Here is an 18,354-nt window from a genome sequence, read left to right on the forward strand (position 1 = left end):
TATATGACTGGTAGTTAGAACATCAAGACTAGAACTGAATTCTAGATTCTAAACCTCTCTAGATCTTGTCCTTACTGCCAGGGTGAGAGATTGATGGGTGTCTTAGCCCATTTTCTGTTGCTATAACAGGATATCTGAGGCTGGGTACTTTATACAGTATGGAGGTTTATTATGTAGTTCACAGTTCTGCAGATTTAAATATCATGTGCTGCTTTCTGCTCTGTATACGGTGACTCCTTCTTACTGTGTTATAACTTGGAGTAAGATATCACATGACAAGACAGAGCATGGAGCCAGAGAGCTTCTAAAACAAAGGAACTCCTGTTACAATTCTTTAATAATCAATTCATGAAGACAGAACTTTTGAGACCCATCAACTCCCCAAAGTCTACCCTCTCTAATTCCTTTAACATGTGACTTTGGGGATTTACTTTCAACACATGAAATTTGTGGGGCACTTTCAAAGCCTAGTAGACATGTACTTTTATCCGTGAGAACCAAAAGTACATTTATTGAAGAGATTGGCAGCCCAAGCCATAAAAAGAATGGATAAAAGAATTATATCCTCTTATCTCAGAGGCCTGACACAAGACCTATAAGTTGGTTTATTCCTTCCATAAAAAGAATGCCACCTCCAAGATTTTATAGATCAGATCTTTCCTTCTCACCAGCTTCCTTGCCAAGCTCTTTGCTAATGACAAAACTTCTAGCACTCTTTTTTTCTTCTTTCTTTTTTTGTTTGGTCATGGGGCTTGAACTCTGGGCCTGGGCACTGCCCCTCAGCTCTTCAGCTCAAGGTGAGTGCTCTACCACTTGAGCCACAGTGCTACTTCTGGTTTTCTGGTGGTTTATTGGAGAAAAGAGTCTCATAGACTTTCTTGCTTGGGCTGGCTTTGAACTATGATCCTCATATTTCAGCCTCCTTCATAACTGGGATTATAGGAGTGAGCTACCTGCGCCCAGCTAAACTTCTAGCACTCTTGGCAAATCTACTCTCTGAAGATGGACTGAGCTACTTGGATAGTAATACATACTTTACTTGACCCCTTGAGACTCTTTTTTTTTTTTTTTTTTTTACCAAGAAAAGCAGACATTTTCAGATTCCTTAGTTTCATTTCCCATATGTGATTGAGGAAGGGTTTGTTTGTGGCCTTGGAGATCAAAACCAATATTTGATACATGCTAGCCTAACACTATCACTGAGCTACATACCTAGTCCCATTTATAAGTTTGTCAGAGTAAAGTGACAGCATTTGAAGCGAATGGAATGACTACAGTGAGGGTAAAAAGACAGCTGCCACTAATTTGCCTCTGGGGAGGTGTCTCATAAAGCAGGACTGGCCACTCTGGACCTTTAAAGAGAATAGAAGGGAGTGGCATAGAAAGTGAAGAGTGTTCTCTTTGGCTAGGAAGATATGTAAAGGAATTGGGCTGAGTAGGTAAGGAATAGATGTCCTGAAAAGCATGTTTAGAACCACATTGTAGGAAGTCTGGATTGGGTATTTGTTCTTTAGGATCCCACTAAATGTCCAGGACCTAGGAAATACCTAAAGGAAGGTTATTTCAGGAAGGAGACTTACAAGTATTAAGGAGTAGATAAAACTAGAGATCTGGAGATATGCTTCAAACCTCAGATTTTCATACGGAGAGGGGGCTTTCTGGTGATGACTTCCTGGTCCCCAATTTGTTGATGTGCTTAAGTGGGCATTTTCTAGTCATCACTCTTGTGAGAAAGGGAAATGGAACTAAAATGTAGGGGTAAACTTGGCTAAGAGAGTTAGAATTGTCCCTCCTATTCATAAAACAAAGCAGACAAGCTGAATTAGATCTGGGCATTTTACTCTGGGAACCAGAAGCCCTAGAATTGAGCTTCAGGGAGTCTGCAAACCCCTGACCTTCATTATATTCTCTTGCTCACTGCTGCCTTATGCCCAAAGTGAGCTTTCTTACTGGATGCTCCATGCATTCATTGTGCTTTTCTTCCCAAAGCAGTGATCATGTTATACTGACTGCGTCTCTTAACTCCCTAGGAAACCATAATCTCTTCTAGGCAGGAATATCTCTTTCCCTCATACCTTCTAACTCTGGAGTTCACTTATACTGAGTGGATCTGTAATGAAAGGATGGAATTGAGTTCTGTGTAGGTAGGTGTTCTGAGCATTCCATTCCCTTTCTGGTTCACCCTGACTTGGTGTGGTTTGCAGTATAGAATGGATACTGCTTTCGAGATGTAGGATGAATGAAGTGATTTTACTTTTTAGGTCAAGAAAGAATTGTTTAAGGACCTCTTGCCAGTTGATTTTAAGTCCTACTATATATCTCTCTTTCATTAACCAGTAGCTAGCTACCCATTGTCAGTATCACACCTTCTCATTTGCCTTTATCATCAGACCTTCCACCACCCCCCCCCCCCCCCACCTCATAAAGTTTGGAGAAATAATTGTTGTTCTACAAACAATAAAACTGGTCAGAAAACGAGGACCTTTGTGTGTAATACCTTTTGAGTCCCCCCAGTAGCAATACATTCCTTGTGCAATTTTTCTTTAGTTGTTACAATTAAGTTGACAAATGTCTCTCTACCCTTCATCCCTGATAAAGGAGCCAAATTATAGTATTGCCACGTGATCTTCCAGCTTAGGGCTCAGAGAGGTCATACCTAGGAGCACATAACCTCCAAGAAGTATATTCTGTGTTTAGTTGCCTCTTGTGAAGCCAATAATTCTTTAATTCTTTCAGCTAGCATATATTGAATGTCTGCTATGGGCCAGGCCTTCAGAGATGAATAGGACATGACCTCTTCCCATAGGGAGCTTACAGTCTAGTGGAAGAGACAAGTAACCAGTTACTACACACAGATAAGAATTATAATAAAGAAATCATTATAGAGAGGCAGTTAGCCTCTACCAAGCAATGTGTGACATATTGGTGAATATGAGTCAACGTCTTTGTGAGTCCCAGCCTTATGCTAGTTCAGGAAATAAAAAAGTAATCAAGAACCCTACTTAACAAGTAGGACAATGATTTAGCAACCATGAGATGACATATTCTGCAGTAAAGGACATGCACGTGTTTAGGGAACACAGGAGAGGCAGTGATTCATGCTGCGTTGGCACAAAGGATCACAGAGGAGCCTCTGAAGATGTCTACCTGAGAATAACTAGTTCTGAGTAACTCAGAACTTATTCCTGGAAATCTCTTGAGTAGTCACTAACCTAGAAGCTAGAAAATATGAAAAACAAATACTTTAAGCAATAACGGCAATTTTTTACATGCAACATTACCATTCATAGCCTTCACTGAATCACAGATACTGTGCTAATTAATCTTATTTAATAGCTCTAGAAGGTTACTAGTATTTTTTTCTCATATTTCAGAGATGAGGAAATTACGGAAGGCTCAGAAAGATCAAATAGATTGCTTAGCCTGTAGCCTAGTAGCATCTCCAGAAATACAAAGCAAGCCTGTTACCCTTCTAATGCATAGAAGGGAAGGACTGAATTGCTTAATAAAAGGTATGTCTTTTTACCATTAGAAAGCTTCAGAGAGAAACATCAGCCTTTAGTCACACAGCTATTAGCTGAACTGATAGTAATTTCTTCTCCCAACCCTCAGTCAGGGACCTATATCTACTGCATGCAGATGATTTTAGCCTGATGCTGGTTCATTCGGCTGCCCTCCGCCTCCCCCCCCCCCCCCCCCCCTCCGTTTCCCCTCCCTTTCCCCAGTGCTTGGTGATTGATCTACTTTCTTCCCAGGAGGCAAGCTCACCACTCTCAGATGTGCCAAGTGCCACAGAGCCCCTGAGCATGGCCCAGAGGGAGATCCAGCGACAGTCCACACTGCAGCTACTACGCAAGGTCCTGCAGATTCCTGAGAATGAATCAGAGCTGACTGAGGTCTTTGCCTTGATTCATGAACTCAACAGCTCTCGACTTATCCTGTCCAACGTGAGTGAGGAGACAGTCACCATCGAGCAAACCTCTTGGTCAAATTATTATGAGTTTCCATCTACGCAGTGCCTTCTCTGTAACAGCCCATTATTGAAAGGGGGAAAAAAGTAAGCACCTCTTTATTTTATCCTACCTGCCTTATCCCAATTGGCTCTATTAAGCTTTCTTCAGACAGCTTTAAAGCTATAACCTATAGGAAGGCATTATTTTCTGCTTTTCTTAAGCTGCCTTTGTCTTTCTATTTGGGTAAAATAATCAGTGATTGTGTGTGTGTGTGTGTGTGTGTGTGTGTGTGTGTGTGTGTGTGTGTGTGTGTGTGTGTGTGTGTGTGTGTGTGTGTGTGTGTGTGTGTGTGTGTGTGTGTGTGTGTGTGTGTGTGTGTGTGTGTGTGTGTGTGTGTGTGTGTGTGTGTCCCTGAACTTTTTTGCTCAAGGCTAAGCACTCTGCACTTGAGCTCTACATCTGGTTTTTTGGTGGTTAATTGGAGATAAGAGTTGCATGGACTTTCCTGCCCAGACTGGGTTTTGAACCATGATCATCCAGCTTGTTATGATTATTTCTATTGAAAGTACCTGAAAGTTAACACCAGCTTAGAATCTAGATTACATCTGAACTTCCTAACATCTTGTTTGGGTTTGGGACCTCAGTGGAACTGGTGAAATTCAACTTTGAGAGTTGGATTAATTATAGAGGAGACTTCATAGAAGATTCCACCAACCTAGAAACATCCACCTTCAAAAACTTAGAATGCAAGCTCCAGTACTTTTTGCCTGTTGTAAAGTCTTGAGAATCATGATCCTGATCACCATACTTAAGACCACTGATCACTGAGCTTAAGCCCTATATAAAGAGACTGACTGGTTTTTATTGTGATGTTTTCTGTTCTAGCTCCCTGGCAGGGCCTCAAGAGTGCTGGCTACTGACAGCTAGCCGACTGCAGGTGGTGACTGCCCAGGTGAAGATGTGTCTGAATCCCCATTGTTTGGCTTTGCACAATTTCATGGACATCTATACAGGTGGGTTCCAGTCTTTTCTGCCCTAGAGTACATAAATGCAGGTTGAGAACCACTTTCATAGACCTAAGCCATGGTTCTTTGTATACTGGATTGCTTTTGGTGGGGCTTGTGAGGAAGAAGGGCCTTCTCCTGAGCATCTCAGTCCCAGGAGATAACACTTGCCCCCAAATGGTAGGATACTTTTCCAGAGTCTTGTTTGCTTGATGTTTTTTAAATTTTTTTTTTTTGCCAGACTTGGGGCTGAACTCGGGATCTGGGCACTGTCCCTGAGCTGCTTTTGCTCAAGGCTGGCACTCTCCACTTGAGCCACAGTGCCACAGACTTTTTCTGTTTATGTGGTACTGAGGAATTGAACCCAGGGTTTCATGCATGCTAGGCAAGCACTCTACCACTAAGCCACATTCCCAGTCCCTCTCCAGAGTCTTTAAAAAAAGAATTTTAAGATAACACCAGGTGTAATGGTGTTCATTTACAATTCCAGCTGCTTGGGAAGCAAAATTAGTAGTATCTTAGTCCAAAACCAGCATTGGCAAAAAAAAAAAAAAAAAAAAAAAAAGCACAAGATCCTTCTGAGAAACAAACTAAAAGTAAGAAGTCTTAGATTATGGTCCAAGTGATAGAGTTCTTGCCTAGCAAGTACTGAGGTCCTGACTTCAATCCTAGTACTGGAAGAAAAAAATAATCATTGTGGAAACGTTTGAAAATGCAAACAAGAAAGAAACTGAAAATTTGTTTTCATGACCACAAACTTAACATTTTGCTCTCTAATCTTGCAGATGTGTTTATTCAGAGCATAGGGAATTATGGAAAGATTTATAGGTTTCTAGTTTTTCTTTGAACAAAGGTATGTTGTGCTGTGGTGGTTTTGGAATGTGCTTTTTAAATTTATCACAGGCATCTTCCTATGCTAACAAGTAGAGAAATGCATAATCGTTTATAAAGAGATTGCTATACTCTGTTTTACAGTCCTATTTATAATTAAACCCTTACGTCCTAAATTAGTTTGGACTTTTTTTTTTTTTTTCTGGCTGGGATGGACTTTTACATAGGCCTCCTGTATAGCTGGAATAACAGGTGTACCTTTTTTTTTTTGTCGAGTTAGAGGCTTGCTAACCTTTTTTGTCTAGGCCACCCTTGAACTGTAATCCTCTCAATCACTACCCCTCAACAAGGCCACAGATGTTAACTGCCTGGCGTTTGTTTTGTTTTTCGTTTTTTGTTTTTTGGGGGAGGGGGCATGGGGGACAATTTTTCTCCTACTTTCTTAGTTGTCTTTTAAATTTATGTATGAAAGTTTTGATTTTGGAAACACATAAGTAAAACATGTGTCTCTTTAGTTCTTTTTAAAGATGCATATGTAATTTTGTATGCATTTACCATATGCATTTATGCATTTACCATAATTTAACTATTACTTTGTTAGTTGATATTATCTACAGTGAATTCTTTGTTGGCTCTTTTTAACTTGCAACAACCTGTTGTTTAAATTTTGTGTACCAGACGTTTGATGTTCATTTCAGCCTTTGCCATCATGTTTAACAAGACTTTCCCTACCCCTCTATACCTTTCTTTACTGGAACACATTTCAGAATTTGCTGTCATGCACATTTGTGTGTTATATTTCATGTAAAAAAAATCACCCTCTTACTTGTCTTAAGTTGATTGCATTTAAATGTTTCTATTTTATTCTTAAGAGTTAGTGCAAGGTGCTTTTATGGTTTTTGTTACGTTTCCACACTTTTCTGGGCTAAAGGATCTCCTGACCCTTCCCTATGTTACCACTGTGTGAAGAGTGGAAAAGGAACAGTGCCTTTAGTCCTGAGGGCTCAGTCTGGGGAATAGGGATCTTTTTTTTTTTTTTTACTGGGAAGAAAAACAATGATGTACTATGTTATTTCAGTGATTTTCTGTTTAATGAATGTATCATATGTTAACTATTATGTTGGTATGCATTTACTTTGCCTTGTGTTTGTTGTTGTTGTTCTCATTGTGAATGATGGTACAGTAAAATTCTGTTTTCTGTTTTTAACCGTCAGGTCTGTTTAATGTGGGGAACAAGTTGCTAGTAAGCCTGGACTTACTTTTTGCAATCAGAAACCAGATCAAGCTGGGAGAGGACCCCAGAGTGTGTGCAGACATTGTGTTAAAGTCTGTACAGGAGCAGACAGGTAAAGGTCATCTTCCTCTCATTCCCAAGTTTACTCCCTAGTGTCCAAGGAAATTTCAGTGATTGGTTTTAGCTCAAAGAGTTATGTCTGTCATTGGGTCTGACATTGGGTCTGTCCAAGGAAATTTCAGTGATTGGTTTTAGCTCAAAGAGTTATGTCGGTCATTGGGCCTGAACTCTGGGCCTGGGTGCTGTCCCTCAGCTCTTCAGTTCAAGGCTAGCGCTCTACCACTTGAGCCACAGCGCCACTTCCAGCATTTTTTCTTTTTGCTTATGTGGTGCTGAGGAATCGAACCCAGGGCCTCAGGCATGCAAGGCAAGCGCTCTACCACTGAGCCACCTTCCCAGCCCCATGTCTGAGATTTTTTAAGGGCAAGTATTTTTCCTAATGCATTCTTCTGTTGGAATTTTATAAAAGTCAAACTAGCTTTAGAAAGCATGAGTCTATCCATGTATCCAGGGACCTTCAGCAAAGTATCATGACTGACTTGTAGAAGTACATCCTTTGGTCATTGGTAGAATTGGCATTGAGCATATTAGGCTCATTCTGAATACACAGCTCCTAGATGTCTGCTACCAGTTCAAAGGTATCAGTCTCAAATGCTTAGGCCAAAGGGTGGAGTTGTACTCTTTACTATCTGGGAATTCTTTGCCCCTTTGTATCAAATTTAAAAGATATACTTCCTTTGTGCTCTGCCTACAGGCTCATTTCTGCAGGTTCCAGTTGACTGCTTTGCCTGCTGTGTGAACAGATGGAATAGCCACATAGTCTGTGTTTGGCTCTGTCATTTGGTGACAGTGTGATTTTGAGGAAGTTATTTTGTGCCTCTATTTCCTCAGTTATAGAATGAGGACACTAATAGCTCCTGGTTCATAAAGAATTAGCTTCCTATGAGAAATAAGTCAGATAGCATCTTCAGAGCTCCTTAGTACATAGAGGTACTGAGTTCAATACAGCTATTTTATTATTATTAGTACTCTTAGAGTTCCCTTTAGGGTTGCTCCCAAACACCTGAAGGGCAAATGTCTAACCTCCTAGTAGTTGGTGGTCTTAGAGGTTTTTAGGGGAAAATTAATCCTGTAGGATGAATGTTCTGGCTGGCCACTAGTTCTCATGAGTGCCTTCAGGGACCTTTTCTGTGACCTCCTCAGTGCTCTTGCTGTCCTTCCAGAGAAGACTTTGCCCTCAGAGGAGCTGGGCCAGCTGCAGGAACTTTTGTGCAATGGCTATTGGGCTTTTGAATGCCTCACTGTTCGAGACTACAATGATATGATTTGTGGCATCTGTGGTGTGGCCCCCAAAATAGAAATGGCTCAGCGGAATGAAGAGAATGTACTGGCACTCAAGAGTGTGGAGGTGAGTGCCTCTTGGCCATGGACAGCTAAGAGCTGCTCCCTACCTTCCTTCATACTGTTGTCAGAGATAGATGGCTCCAGTCCTGTGTAGGTTAGACCAGTGGCTTTTTCCTTCTGCAGCTCAAGATTTTTTCTTTTTTCTTTTTCTTTTTCTTTTTATTTGGGGTCCGGTTGTGGGGCCTGAACTCTGGGCCTGGGCACTGTCCCTCAGCTCTTCAGCTCAAGGCTAGCGCTCTACCACTTGAGTCACAGCACCACTTCCGGCTTTTTTCATTTTTCTTATGTGGTGCTGAGGAATTGAACCCAGGGCCTCAGGCATGCAAGGCAAGCGCTCTACCACTGAGCCATCTTCCCAGCCCTGCAGCTCAAGATTTTATATGGGGAAAGCAGAAGAAAAGAGGATTTGTGTATTTATTTACTCATTCATCAGATATATTGAGATGTACTTTTAAAATACTTATGCATAGGAATTTAACCCAGGGCCTTGGATGTACTAATGATGTGCTCTACAACAGAAATTCAACTCTTACCCTTAGCACTTTTTAGACTCTTGGGAAATAGTAGTAAAATTAAAAAACATTTTTTTAAATGAAAGAACCATAGTTTCTGTACTCATAGAAGTCAGATTCTGGTTTGGGTGAGACAGATAGGAAACAAATATGTCAGGTAGGGAATGAATGCTGTACAGCAGCATGAGGAGAGAGCAGTATGAGTGAAAGGGCATTCCTGTTAGCGAGGTTAGTTGTGGAAGGTCTCTGAGATGGCAGCATTTGAATAGAGATATGAAACCCATGGAACTTTGGTAAGGAACTGTACAGGCAGAAGGAGTAGCGAGAGTGGGCTCTAGGGCATTCTGGCTGGGCAAGATTAGGGACATCAAAGAAATTAATATGGCCAGAGAGAGTGCTACAGGGAGTTAGGATTTATAAGGTTTAGAAGCACAGGAGGCTGGGCCCTATTATAGAATCACATGGGTCATTTTAAAGACTTAAACAGTGAATAGAGAGTCACTAAAAGTGCCAGGTTATCTCAACACTAGAAAATATATCAGTGCTTGAATTAAGTTGTATAGATGTGTGAAAATGTTACAGTGAAATCCTACCTTGTGTAGCTCATACATAGTAATAAAAAGATATATCAATGCAGATCACCAACATACATATTGAAGGAGAAATAAAATGTTTATTATATTAAGTGTAAAAAATGGCCTGCTAAAGCTGGGCACTGGTGGCACACGCCTATAATCCTAGATCCTTATGAGGCATCTTGAAATCTGAGGATGGCAGTTCAAAGCCAGCCTGGGCAGCAAAGACCGTGCAACTCTTATCTTCAATTAACCACCAGAAAACTGGAGGTGGTGCTATGGCTCAAGTGGTAGAGTGCTCGCCTTAGCTGAAGAGCTGAGAGACAGCACCCAGGCCCAGAGTTCAAGCCCCATAACTGACCAAAAAAAGGCTGCTGAGCGCTGGTGGCTTATGCCTGTAATCCTTAGCTACTCAGGAGGCTGAGATCTGAGGCTCGCGGTTCAAAGCCAGCCTGAGTAGAAATGTCCATGAGACTCTTATCTCCAATTAACCACCAGAAAACAGAAGTGGTGTTGTGGCTCAAGTGGTAGATAGAATGTTAGCCTTGAGCAAAAGAGCTCAGGAATAGTGCCCAGACCCTATGACTGGCACAAAAGGAAAGAAAAATTGGTATGAGTGGTAGATGCTTGTAATAGATAAATGCTGTTTGGAGTAGAGGGCCTTCTAAAGGGAAGAACAAATCTGCAGGGCTTTGGAAGGTGGACAGAATTCACCAAATAGAATTCTGGTGATTCTTGCCAACCAGTCACAGGAATTGGAGCTTGAACTGTGAAACCAGACCTACATTCACATGCTTGTTCTGTATTTGGCTCTAGTAGTTTCACTTTGGGCTTTACCCAGACTACTTTATTAGTAGTTAAGTCAAAAGCTAACTGCTGGTACATAACAGGTACTCAAATGGTAGCTCTCCTTTCCTTGCAAATAGAAGTGATAGGAATAAAGAGAGAGAAGAAAGGGGGCTGATTGCTGTGATGGGGAACAAAGAAACAGTTGAGTACTGAGTTATTCAAATTCAGGGGTGCCCTGCAGTACACAGCTGTCAGAAGCCTGCCCTTTGCCAACCCTCCGCTTCCTGTGTGTAAAGAAGGGGAGAAGACTATTTGTTGCTAATGTTCTGTGGCTGCTACAGTTCATCTTTTCTTATCTTGATATTTTAGTTCACCTGGCCTGAATTCTTGGGCTCCAGTGAAGTAAATGTGGAAGACTTTTGGGCCACAATGGAAACAGAGGTGATTGAGCAGGTGGCGTTCCCTGCCAGCATCCCTATCACCAAGTTTGATGCCTCTGTTATTGCCCCCTTCTTTCCACCACTCATGAGAGGAGCTGTGGTTGTCAACACTGAGAAAGACAAAAACCTGGATGTGCAGCCAGCACCTGGTAAGGCCACCTGGTGGCTGATGCGTATCAGAGAAAGTCTCAGCCAAGAATCTGGGATCTTAAGCCGGGCGCTGGTGGCTCACGCCTGTAATCCTAGCTACTCAGGAGGCTGAGATCTGAGAATCGTGGTTCAAAGCCAACCCGGGCAGGAGAGACCGTGAGACTCCTATCTCCAATAAACCACCAGAAAACTGGAAGTGGCGCTGTAGCTCAAGTGGTAGAGCGCTCGCCTTGAGCTGAAGAGCTGAGGGACAGCGCCCAGGCCCAGAGTTCAAGCCCCATGACCAACAACAAAAAAAAAAGAATCTGGGATCTTGTCCATGACGAGACAAGATGGGGAGAAAGCGAGACAGAGAGATTATGTTGGCCTACTTAAAAGATTCTTACCTTACAAGACAGTGACATCTGTGACAAAATCCCTGAGAGAAGAAAGTCACAATGCACAGTTTTGAGAGGCTACCGGCCATAGTATATGGAATAGGCACACACCTCACTGCTTCTTAGAAATGCCTTGAAAAATCAAAATGTTGGTGATAAGACTCCAACCCCAGAAACTTTCATTGAGAAAATATAGGGGGAGGCCAAGGAATCTGCCTTCAAAACTGATCTTTCAGGTATTTTTCAGCTGGTGTGTTGATACACTGAGTAAGCAGCACTGGATTAGCTATGAAGAGCATAGGTTTCTAACAAGTAGGGTTTGATTCTTAGCCATGCCACTTGGCAGTGGTGTCACCTCCTACAAATTCCCTTTATCGCCTCAAGCCTCTTGGTGCATCTACAAAAAGTATGCAGTAAAGTTGTCCAGTCCTAGGTTATTGACCTGATAAGGGCTGGTAGCTTTCCACTTTTACTTTTAAGTGCAGCTCACAGTAAGAAATGTTTTGCATCGTGACCCAGAATGATATCCTTACAGATGTACATATATGTACATCTGTAACTGAAAGCTTTATTTTTACAAAGTGCAGTATGCTATATTTTCTGCTTTATTTAAAAAATCTAGACATGACCTGTTATGTTGATTTCCTAAGTACTTCATATTCTGTGATCACTGGTTCTCAAACATTGTTTCATAACATTAGATACTAAGGTATCCTATACACTGAACAATCACTGTTAACACTGAACTCCATCTTCAGCCCAGGAATTGTTCTTTTTTTTTTAGGTCCCCTATACAGTAACTTCTCTGGTTAGTCAGGTTCAGGAGCATAGTTTAAAGAGGGCATTTTAAAATGATACCTACTGCCTCTCTTGTTGCAGGTATATTGAGCATCTGAGCTCTTAGTTCTCAAAAACAGAAGACTAAACATTAACCCATTTTAGTGGGGGGAGAGTTGGTGTGTGTGTGTGTGTGTGTAACATTAACCCATTTTAGTGGGGGGAGAGTTGGTGTGTGTGTGTGTGTGTGTGTGTGTAACATTAACCCATTTTAGTGGGGGGAGAGTTGGTGTGTGTGTGTGTGTGTGCGCGCGCGCGCACGCGCGCGGGCTGATCTGGGGCTTAAACTCAGGGCCTGGGCACTGTCCCTGAACTTTTGTGCTCAAGGCTAGCATTCTACCACTTCAGCCACAGTTCCACTTCCACATTTTTGATAGTTAATTGGAGATGAGAATCTCATAGACTTTGCTTTCCAGGCTGGTTTTAAACTACAATCCTCAGATCTCAGCCTCCTGAGTAGCGAGGAGGTATGAGCTATTGGCACCCAGCTACTTTTAGAGTTTTTGTGTGTTGTTTTTTTTTTTTTAAATGTCTGTATGGTGGGTATCTACTTGAGTATCCCAGGGCATGTTCCAATTCCCAGAACTCAGCTATCTTTAGATGTCATAGGCCTACTATGCACTTTTCTCAGTGTAGAGCTACATTCCATTGCTTAGTGTCCTGTAGACCCAGCCCTTTTATTCTTATTTTCAGGTGTGGAAAACTACCTCTGGTGGCTGATGACAGCCCCTCCCACCAGCATTGTTATCTCTTGTAGGCAATGGCAGTGCCTTGGTGAGGCTGCTCCAGGAAGGCACCTGTAAGCTTGAAGAGCTTGGCTCCTACAGTGAGCATGAACTGCAGCACCTGCTGAAGCAATGTGGCATTCCCTATAGAGCAGAGGACTCCAGGGTGAGTATATAAGGTGCCAGTGGATAGGCTTTGTGGGCTGGCTACTTGGTCTTTCCAAGCAGGGTATGAACACACTTGTAATGGGGCACCTGCATTGGAGAGAGTGAGGATGGCATCCGGGAGGACTGGGAAAATAGCAACAATCAGATTGTGACATGCATGTGAGGCCCTGGCCTCTAGTCAGTCTGTCCTGTTGGAAGTTGTGGGCCTAGAGTCCTTTCTGCCCTTACTGTACCTGACCTTGGAAGAGCTATCTTTATGTTTTGAGTTTTCCTAGGTTTTTTTTTTTTTTAATTAAAATAAATACTAATTTCATGAAGCTTTAAAAAGAATGTACAGTGTCTGTTTTTCAGGTTTTTTTGAAGTAGCTGTTGTTATACATCTAGACAAGTTGAGGGACTTCACATACTAGTTTCGTTCACTTTTCTGTGCCATTGAAAATATACTTCCTTCAAATTCAGATTCATATATTAACTTCTTTAAGATTTCTCTGACTTCTAAAGAGTTGAAGGCTCCAGGCTGTCTGGCAGCTTGGTCTGTCTCTTGGGCTTTGCCTGTGATCCTATGCTTGTGAAGCCTGCCAACCCTAGATAAACCTATAGTAGTTTGGGCTGGTGGGCCTCTAAGGCCCAGTCTGGCCTAGTTGATCCTTTGTCTGAGTCTGGAGTGAGTGTGTGCTGAGCTACACTAGACCTGGCCCTTGGCATCCACTCCTGTGCTCACAATCTTGTCCTTCCTTTCTAGGATCAGCTCTGCCTCTCCTTTTTGGCCCTCTATGAATCTGTACAAAATGGAGCCAGAGCTAGACAACCCCCACCTCATCTCACCGGGGGTAAAATCTACAAGATGTGCCCTCATCAGGTAAGGAGGTACTTGGGGTAATTTGCTCATATTAAACTGCCTACAGAGGATCTGAATGAGCCAGCTATGCTTTGGGTGTTGGGACTTTGTTTGCTATGCAGCCTAGGAAGGAACTGTCCAGGTGAGCCAGGTGCCATCCTTGGGCCTGGAGAAGGAGTCAGAGTCATGGAGCAATGTGCATTTATGGGTTCTGGGTCACTGGTAAGGGTATAGGGGTGAGCAACAAGTGTTTCATTCCTTTCTGCTTTAGTGGGGGCCATTATAGACTTGTGATACTAGACTCTAAAGGAACCAAGGGTTTGAGAATAGAAAGTAATAAAGAAGACCTACTGTCCACAAAACATCCAAAGAAGATTGAGGCTTAAAGATAGGAAGGAGTAAAGAGACAGGAAGGAGTGGTCCCCAACAGAGGGACAACAAGATTCCCTACAGGGGTTTGATTCGGAGGGTAGTGAGGGACTTTTTGAGTGGGGCTTGGGGTACTATTGTCATGGTCCTATTTTAATCTGGACAAATCACATCAGGTGTCTGTAGAAGGATATGGACAGGGGAGATCTTAGGGTAGTTCTGAGACAGGTTGGTACCTCATAACAGAGTAGGTCTGCGAAGTCTGGATGGATGGAAAATCCAGTACTGTTAACAAGTACTGAGTAAGTGGGGTATCTCAGCCAAGGCTTAGCTCACTGGGGTATGTGAGGACGACCTGACCGAAAAGGGAATGAGGTCATGTCATGAGACAGGAGCTATGTCTGAGAGGCTCACGGCCCCCTGGGCAGAGCAGAGCTTCTCAGGAATGTCTTTGGGCTATGTCATACTGGATGGTCCTCCCATCTACCCCCAGGTGGTCTGCGGCTCCAAATATCTTGTTCGAGGTGAAAGTGCTCGTGATCATGTGGATCTTCTTGCCTCTTCTCGCCACTGGCCGCCTGTCTATGTGGTAGATACCGCCACTCCAGTGGCCCTGTGTGCTGACCTCTGTTACCCAGAGCTGACCAGCCAAATGTGGGGAAGGAACCAGGGCTGTTTCTCTAGCCCTACAGAGCCACCAGTGGTAAGTGACTACCTAAATTAATGGAATGAATCTCTCAGTCTGACCATGTACCATCTTCCGAGACATGACTTGAAACCATCTCTAGCATCCTTTTTCTCCACCCGAATTTTGTCCTGATGCAGTGGAATCAACATTTACTCTAAAACTTTATATGGACTAGTCACTGTTTGAGGCCAAATCAAGTCATTAAGTATGCCTGAGGTGCCTTGTAGTAAAAAGTTGCCTTCCACATAAGCTAGAAGAATGCCACTTGACCAGCCTTGGAACACACACTTTTTTTTTTTAAAGGAGAAAGGTGATGTATGAACCCAGGACCTTGCATTAGTTAGGCTGGTGCTCTACCATTTGAGCCACACCTCCAGACTTATTTTTTCCTGGGTTTTGTGTTGATCCTGGTGCTTGAACTCAAAGCCTGAGCGCTGTCCCTGAGTTTCATTACTCAAGGATAGCACTCTGCCACTTGAGCCATAGTTTCACTTCCAGCTTTTTGATGGTTAATTGGAGGGTCTCATGGACTTTGCTGCCCAGGCTGGCTATGTACTGTGATCCTCAGATCAGCTAGGATTATAGACATGTACCACCAGTGCCCAGCTTTCACTGAAGTAACCAGTCTTGCTTCCCTTGGTGGAGATGGGTGTCTCAAGAACATCTCTGCTCAAGCTAGTGTGAAAGCATGAACCTTCCGATCTCAGCCTCCCATGTATGATGAGGTAACAGGCACATGCCACCCTACCCAGCTATGGCTTGAAAAGGGTCTTGAGAACTTCTTTGCTTGGGCTGTCCTTGGACTGTAATTGCTCTTTTTTTTTTTTTTTTTTTGGTCCAAGATAGGAACTCAAACTGCTGGCTATCTGACACACAATCCTTTTATGATTCTCACCATAGCTGGGATGACAGGTATAGTCCATCAGCTTCTTCATTGAGAATGACTCTTGTGAACTCTTTTGACTAGACTGGCCTGGAACTACAATCCTCCTGATCTCAGCTCCCACATAGCTAGGATGGCAGGCATGTGCCCACTGTGCCCAGGTCTAGATTATCAGGGAAAGTCTTAACAAACCTTTATCCAGACTAGCCTTGAACTGTGGTCTTCCAGATCTCAGCCTCCCTAGAATACAGAAGTGAGTCACCAAGCCCTGCTTTAACCTTCAGAGAGAGAGAGAGAATATATGTGTACCTTCAGTATATATGTGTGTGTTGGCACTGGGCCTTGAACTTGGGACCTGACTTGATAAAGGCTAGCTCTCTACCATTTGAACCACAGCTCCACTTTGGGCTCACAGACTTTTTTGCCTGATCTGGCCTCAAACCACGATCCTCTGATCTCAGCCTATTGAGTAGTTAGAATGACAGGTGTGAGCAGCTGGTGTCTGACAGCCACTAATCTTTAATCCTTTTTGTTAAAAGGTGAGAGTAAGGCCTAGAAAGGGTTGCACAGCAGAACAGTGATAGAACCCTTATTTTTATGTCTTGGTACATTGGACCAGGCAATAGTTCTTACCAGAGGCATGCATACTACAAGGCCGTTGCTGGCAGGCATTGGAATTGATATAGTAGGTAGAAGAGAAGATTAACACTCTTGTTAGGGTACATGGTGGGAGGTAGGAGGTGGGAGGTGAAAGCCTCTGGCTTGACTTTGGAGGGAACATCATTATCATCATTCCTGGCTCTCTATACCTCCCTCACAGCCAGTTCCTCCCACTCGTCTCCTGCCTATATTGCTTAGGTACAACTTCGGCTTTAAGCATAACTGATTTTCTGTCCCTCTTCTTTTTGAGGAAATGGAAATGGGGATGGGGGGATGCAAGGGGGAGGGGTGTATCGGGGGCTGGAGTCATAGGGACGCTGGGATATGAGCAGGACTGGCTGACGCCATGGCGTTTTCTCTCACCCACCACACAGGTCCTACCTGTGTTGTTCCCTCTTGTAAAAAAGACTTTGCATCTCTCTTCTAGAGTGTGTCCTGCCCTGAGCTCTTGGACCAGCATTATTCTGTGGATGTGGTAGAGGCTGAGCACTCAATCCAGCACCCAGTCACCAAGACTCCCACACGACGTATTGTTCATGCAGGCACACAGCCCAGTCCCAGTGACCCCAGTGCTGGACATCACTCCTTGTCTCTGTGTCCTGAGCTGGCACCCTATACAAGCATCCTGGCCTCTACTGTGGACAGCAAGCCAAACAGTGTCCGCCAGCGGCCCATTGCCTTTGACAATGCCACCCACTATTACCTCTACAATCGCCTCATAGACTTCCTCACCAGCCGTGAGATTGTCAACCGACAGATCCATGACATAGTCCAGAGCTGCCAGCCAGGCGAGGTGGTCATTCGTGATACCCTTTACCGCCTTGGGGTTGCTCAGATCAAGACAGAGACAGAGGAGGAGGGTGGAGAAGAGGAGGTGGCCACCGCAACTAAGTAAGCCAGGCTGTCACTTAGACTGCACCATCTCAAGCCATAATATGGCCCTTGCCCAAGGCATCCCTATCCAGGAACCTGCAGAAGCAGTCACTGGTGGGAAAGGGCCTCTGACTGCTGGGACTGACCAAAGAGCTTCCATTTCCTGAGCGTAGCAGGGCTCAGGGTCTTTGCTTCTCAACTCTCCAGGGCTCAGGGCAGATGCCAGGAACCCCCTGTCTAGCCCCAAGAGAGCATATAAGGGATACAATGTGTTTAGGGGAGGGAGGGAGACAGATAGCTGGTTCCTTGGGTGTACTGTGGGTCAGAGAGGAAGGCCTGGGGCAGGCTAGGCAGGAGATGGCACCAAGTGGGCAGGTCAGGGAGGACTCTGAGCTTGCCCTTCCCATCAGGTAGGTACTCCCTGCTCCCAGTCTCCAGCCACATTAGCTCCTTAGCCTATTGCCTTTGACTAGGGCCTCTATGGCCTCATTCACTCCAGAGGTCCCTTTGGGTTCTTGACTGCTCCCCAAAGAGGAGTACGTTTTTGTCTACATCTCTTTGCACCCACTTCTGGGAGAAGCTGAGGAGAGGTGGAACAGTCAGCCACAGCTGTCTTCTTGGACTAACTATCCTCTGCCCTGAGCTTTAGGGAAGATTACCCCCTTCCTCCTTTCCCTGGCCACTGCTGCTGCGCCCTGCATTCTCTGGACCCTGGGACCCTCACCACATTGGGGATGTGGCCCATGGTTGTGACATAACCTGGCAACAGTAGAAAAACTCCCTTCTGTGAAGGGGAAGCAGACAGGGCTGAAAGGAAACAGCAGGACTGGCTCAAGTGCCCATGGTTTGCTAGGGCCCAGGAACTGGCCGAATGTTATTTAATTTATTGAGCGGAGTGGAGTAGGTGGCTTTTTTCCCCCTTTCCTCCTGCCCCCATGAGAATAAAGTTTATTAAATTATCTGGTTTTGATGACACAAGAGCCA

General features: G+C 43.8%; 1 protein-coding gene across 3 annotated transcripts in view; it reads left to right on the forward strand.

The window, feature by feature from the left end:
- Positions 1-18,335, forward strand: part of Hmgxb3 (HMG-box containing 3) — a 62,681-nt gene extending 44,346 nt beyond the window's left edge. For all 3 annotated transcript variants that reach the window (XM_042692211.1, XM_042692210.1, XM_042692209.1), the window contains 9 exons: positions 3,756-4,057; positions 4,839-4,966; positions 7,003-7,134; positions 8,306-8,490; positions 10,732-10,951; positions 12,924-13,057; positions 13,802-13,918; positions 14,760-14,969; positions 16,925-18,335. In XM_042692211.1, the coding sequence (XP_042548145.1) occupies positions 3,756-4,057; positions 4,839-4,966; positions 7,003-7,134; positions 8,306-8,490; positions 10,732-10,951; positions 12,924-13,057; positions 13,802-13,918; positions 14,760-14,969; positions 16,925-17,392 (1,896 nt within the window). In that variant the 3' untranslated portion in view covers positions 17,393-18,335. The remainder of the gene's footprint in view (positions 1-3,755; positions 4,058-4,838; positions 4,967-7,002; positions 7,135-8,305; positions 8,491-10,731; positions 10,952-12,923; positions 13,058-13,801; positions 13,919-14,759; positions 14,970-16,924) is intronic.
- The last annotated feature ends 19 nt before the right edge of the window (positions 18,336-18,354 follow it).

This window comes from Dipodomys spectabilis, unplaced genomic scaffold, assembly GCF_019054845.1.
Source record: "Dipodomys spectabilis isolate Male_0828 unplaced genomic scaffold, ASM1905484v1 ptg000147l, whole genome shotgun sequence".
Taxonomy (NCBI): domain Eukaryota; kingdom Metazoa; phylum Chordata; class Mammalia; order Rodentia; family Heteromyidae; genus Dipodomys; species Dipodomys spectabilis.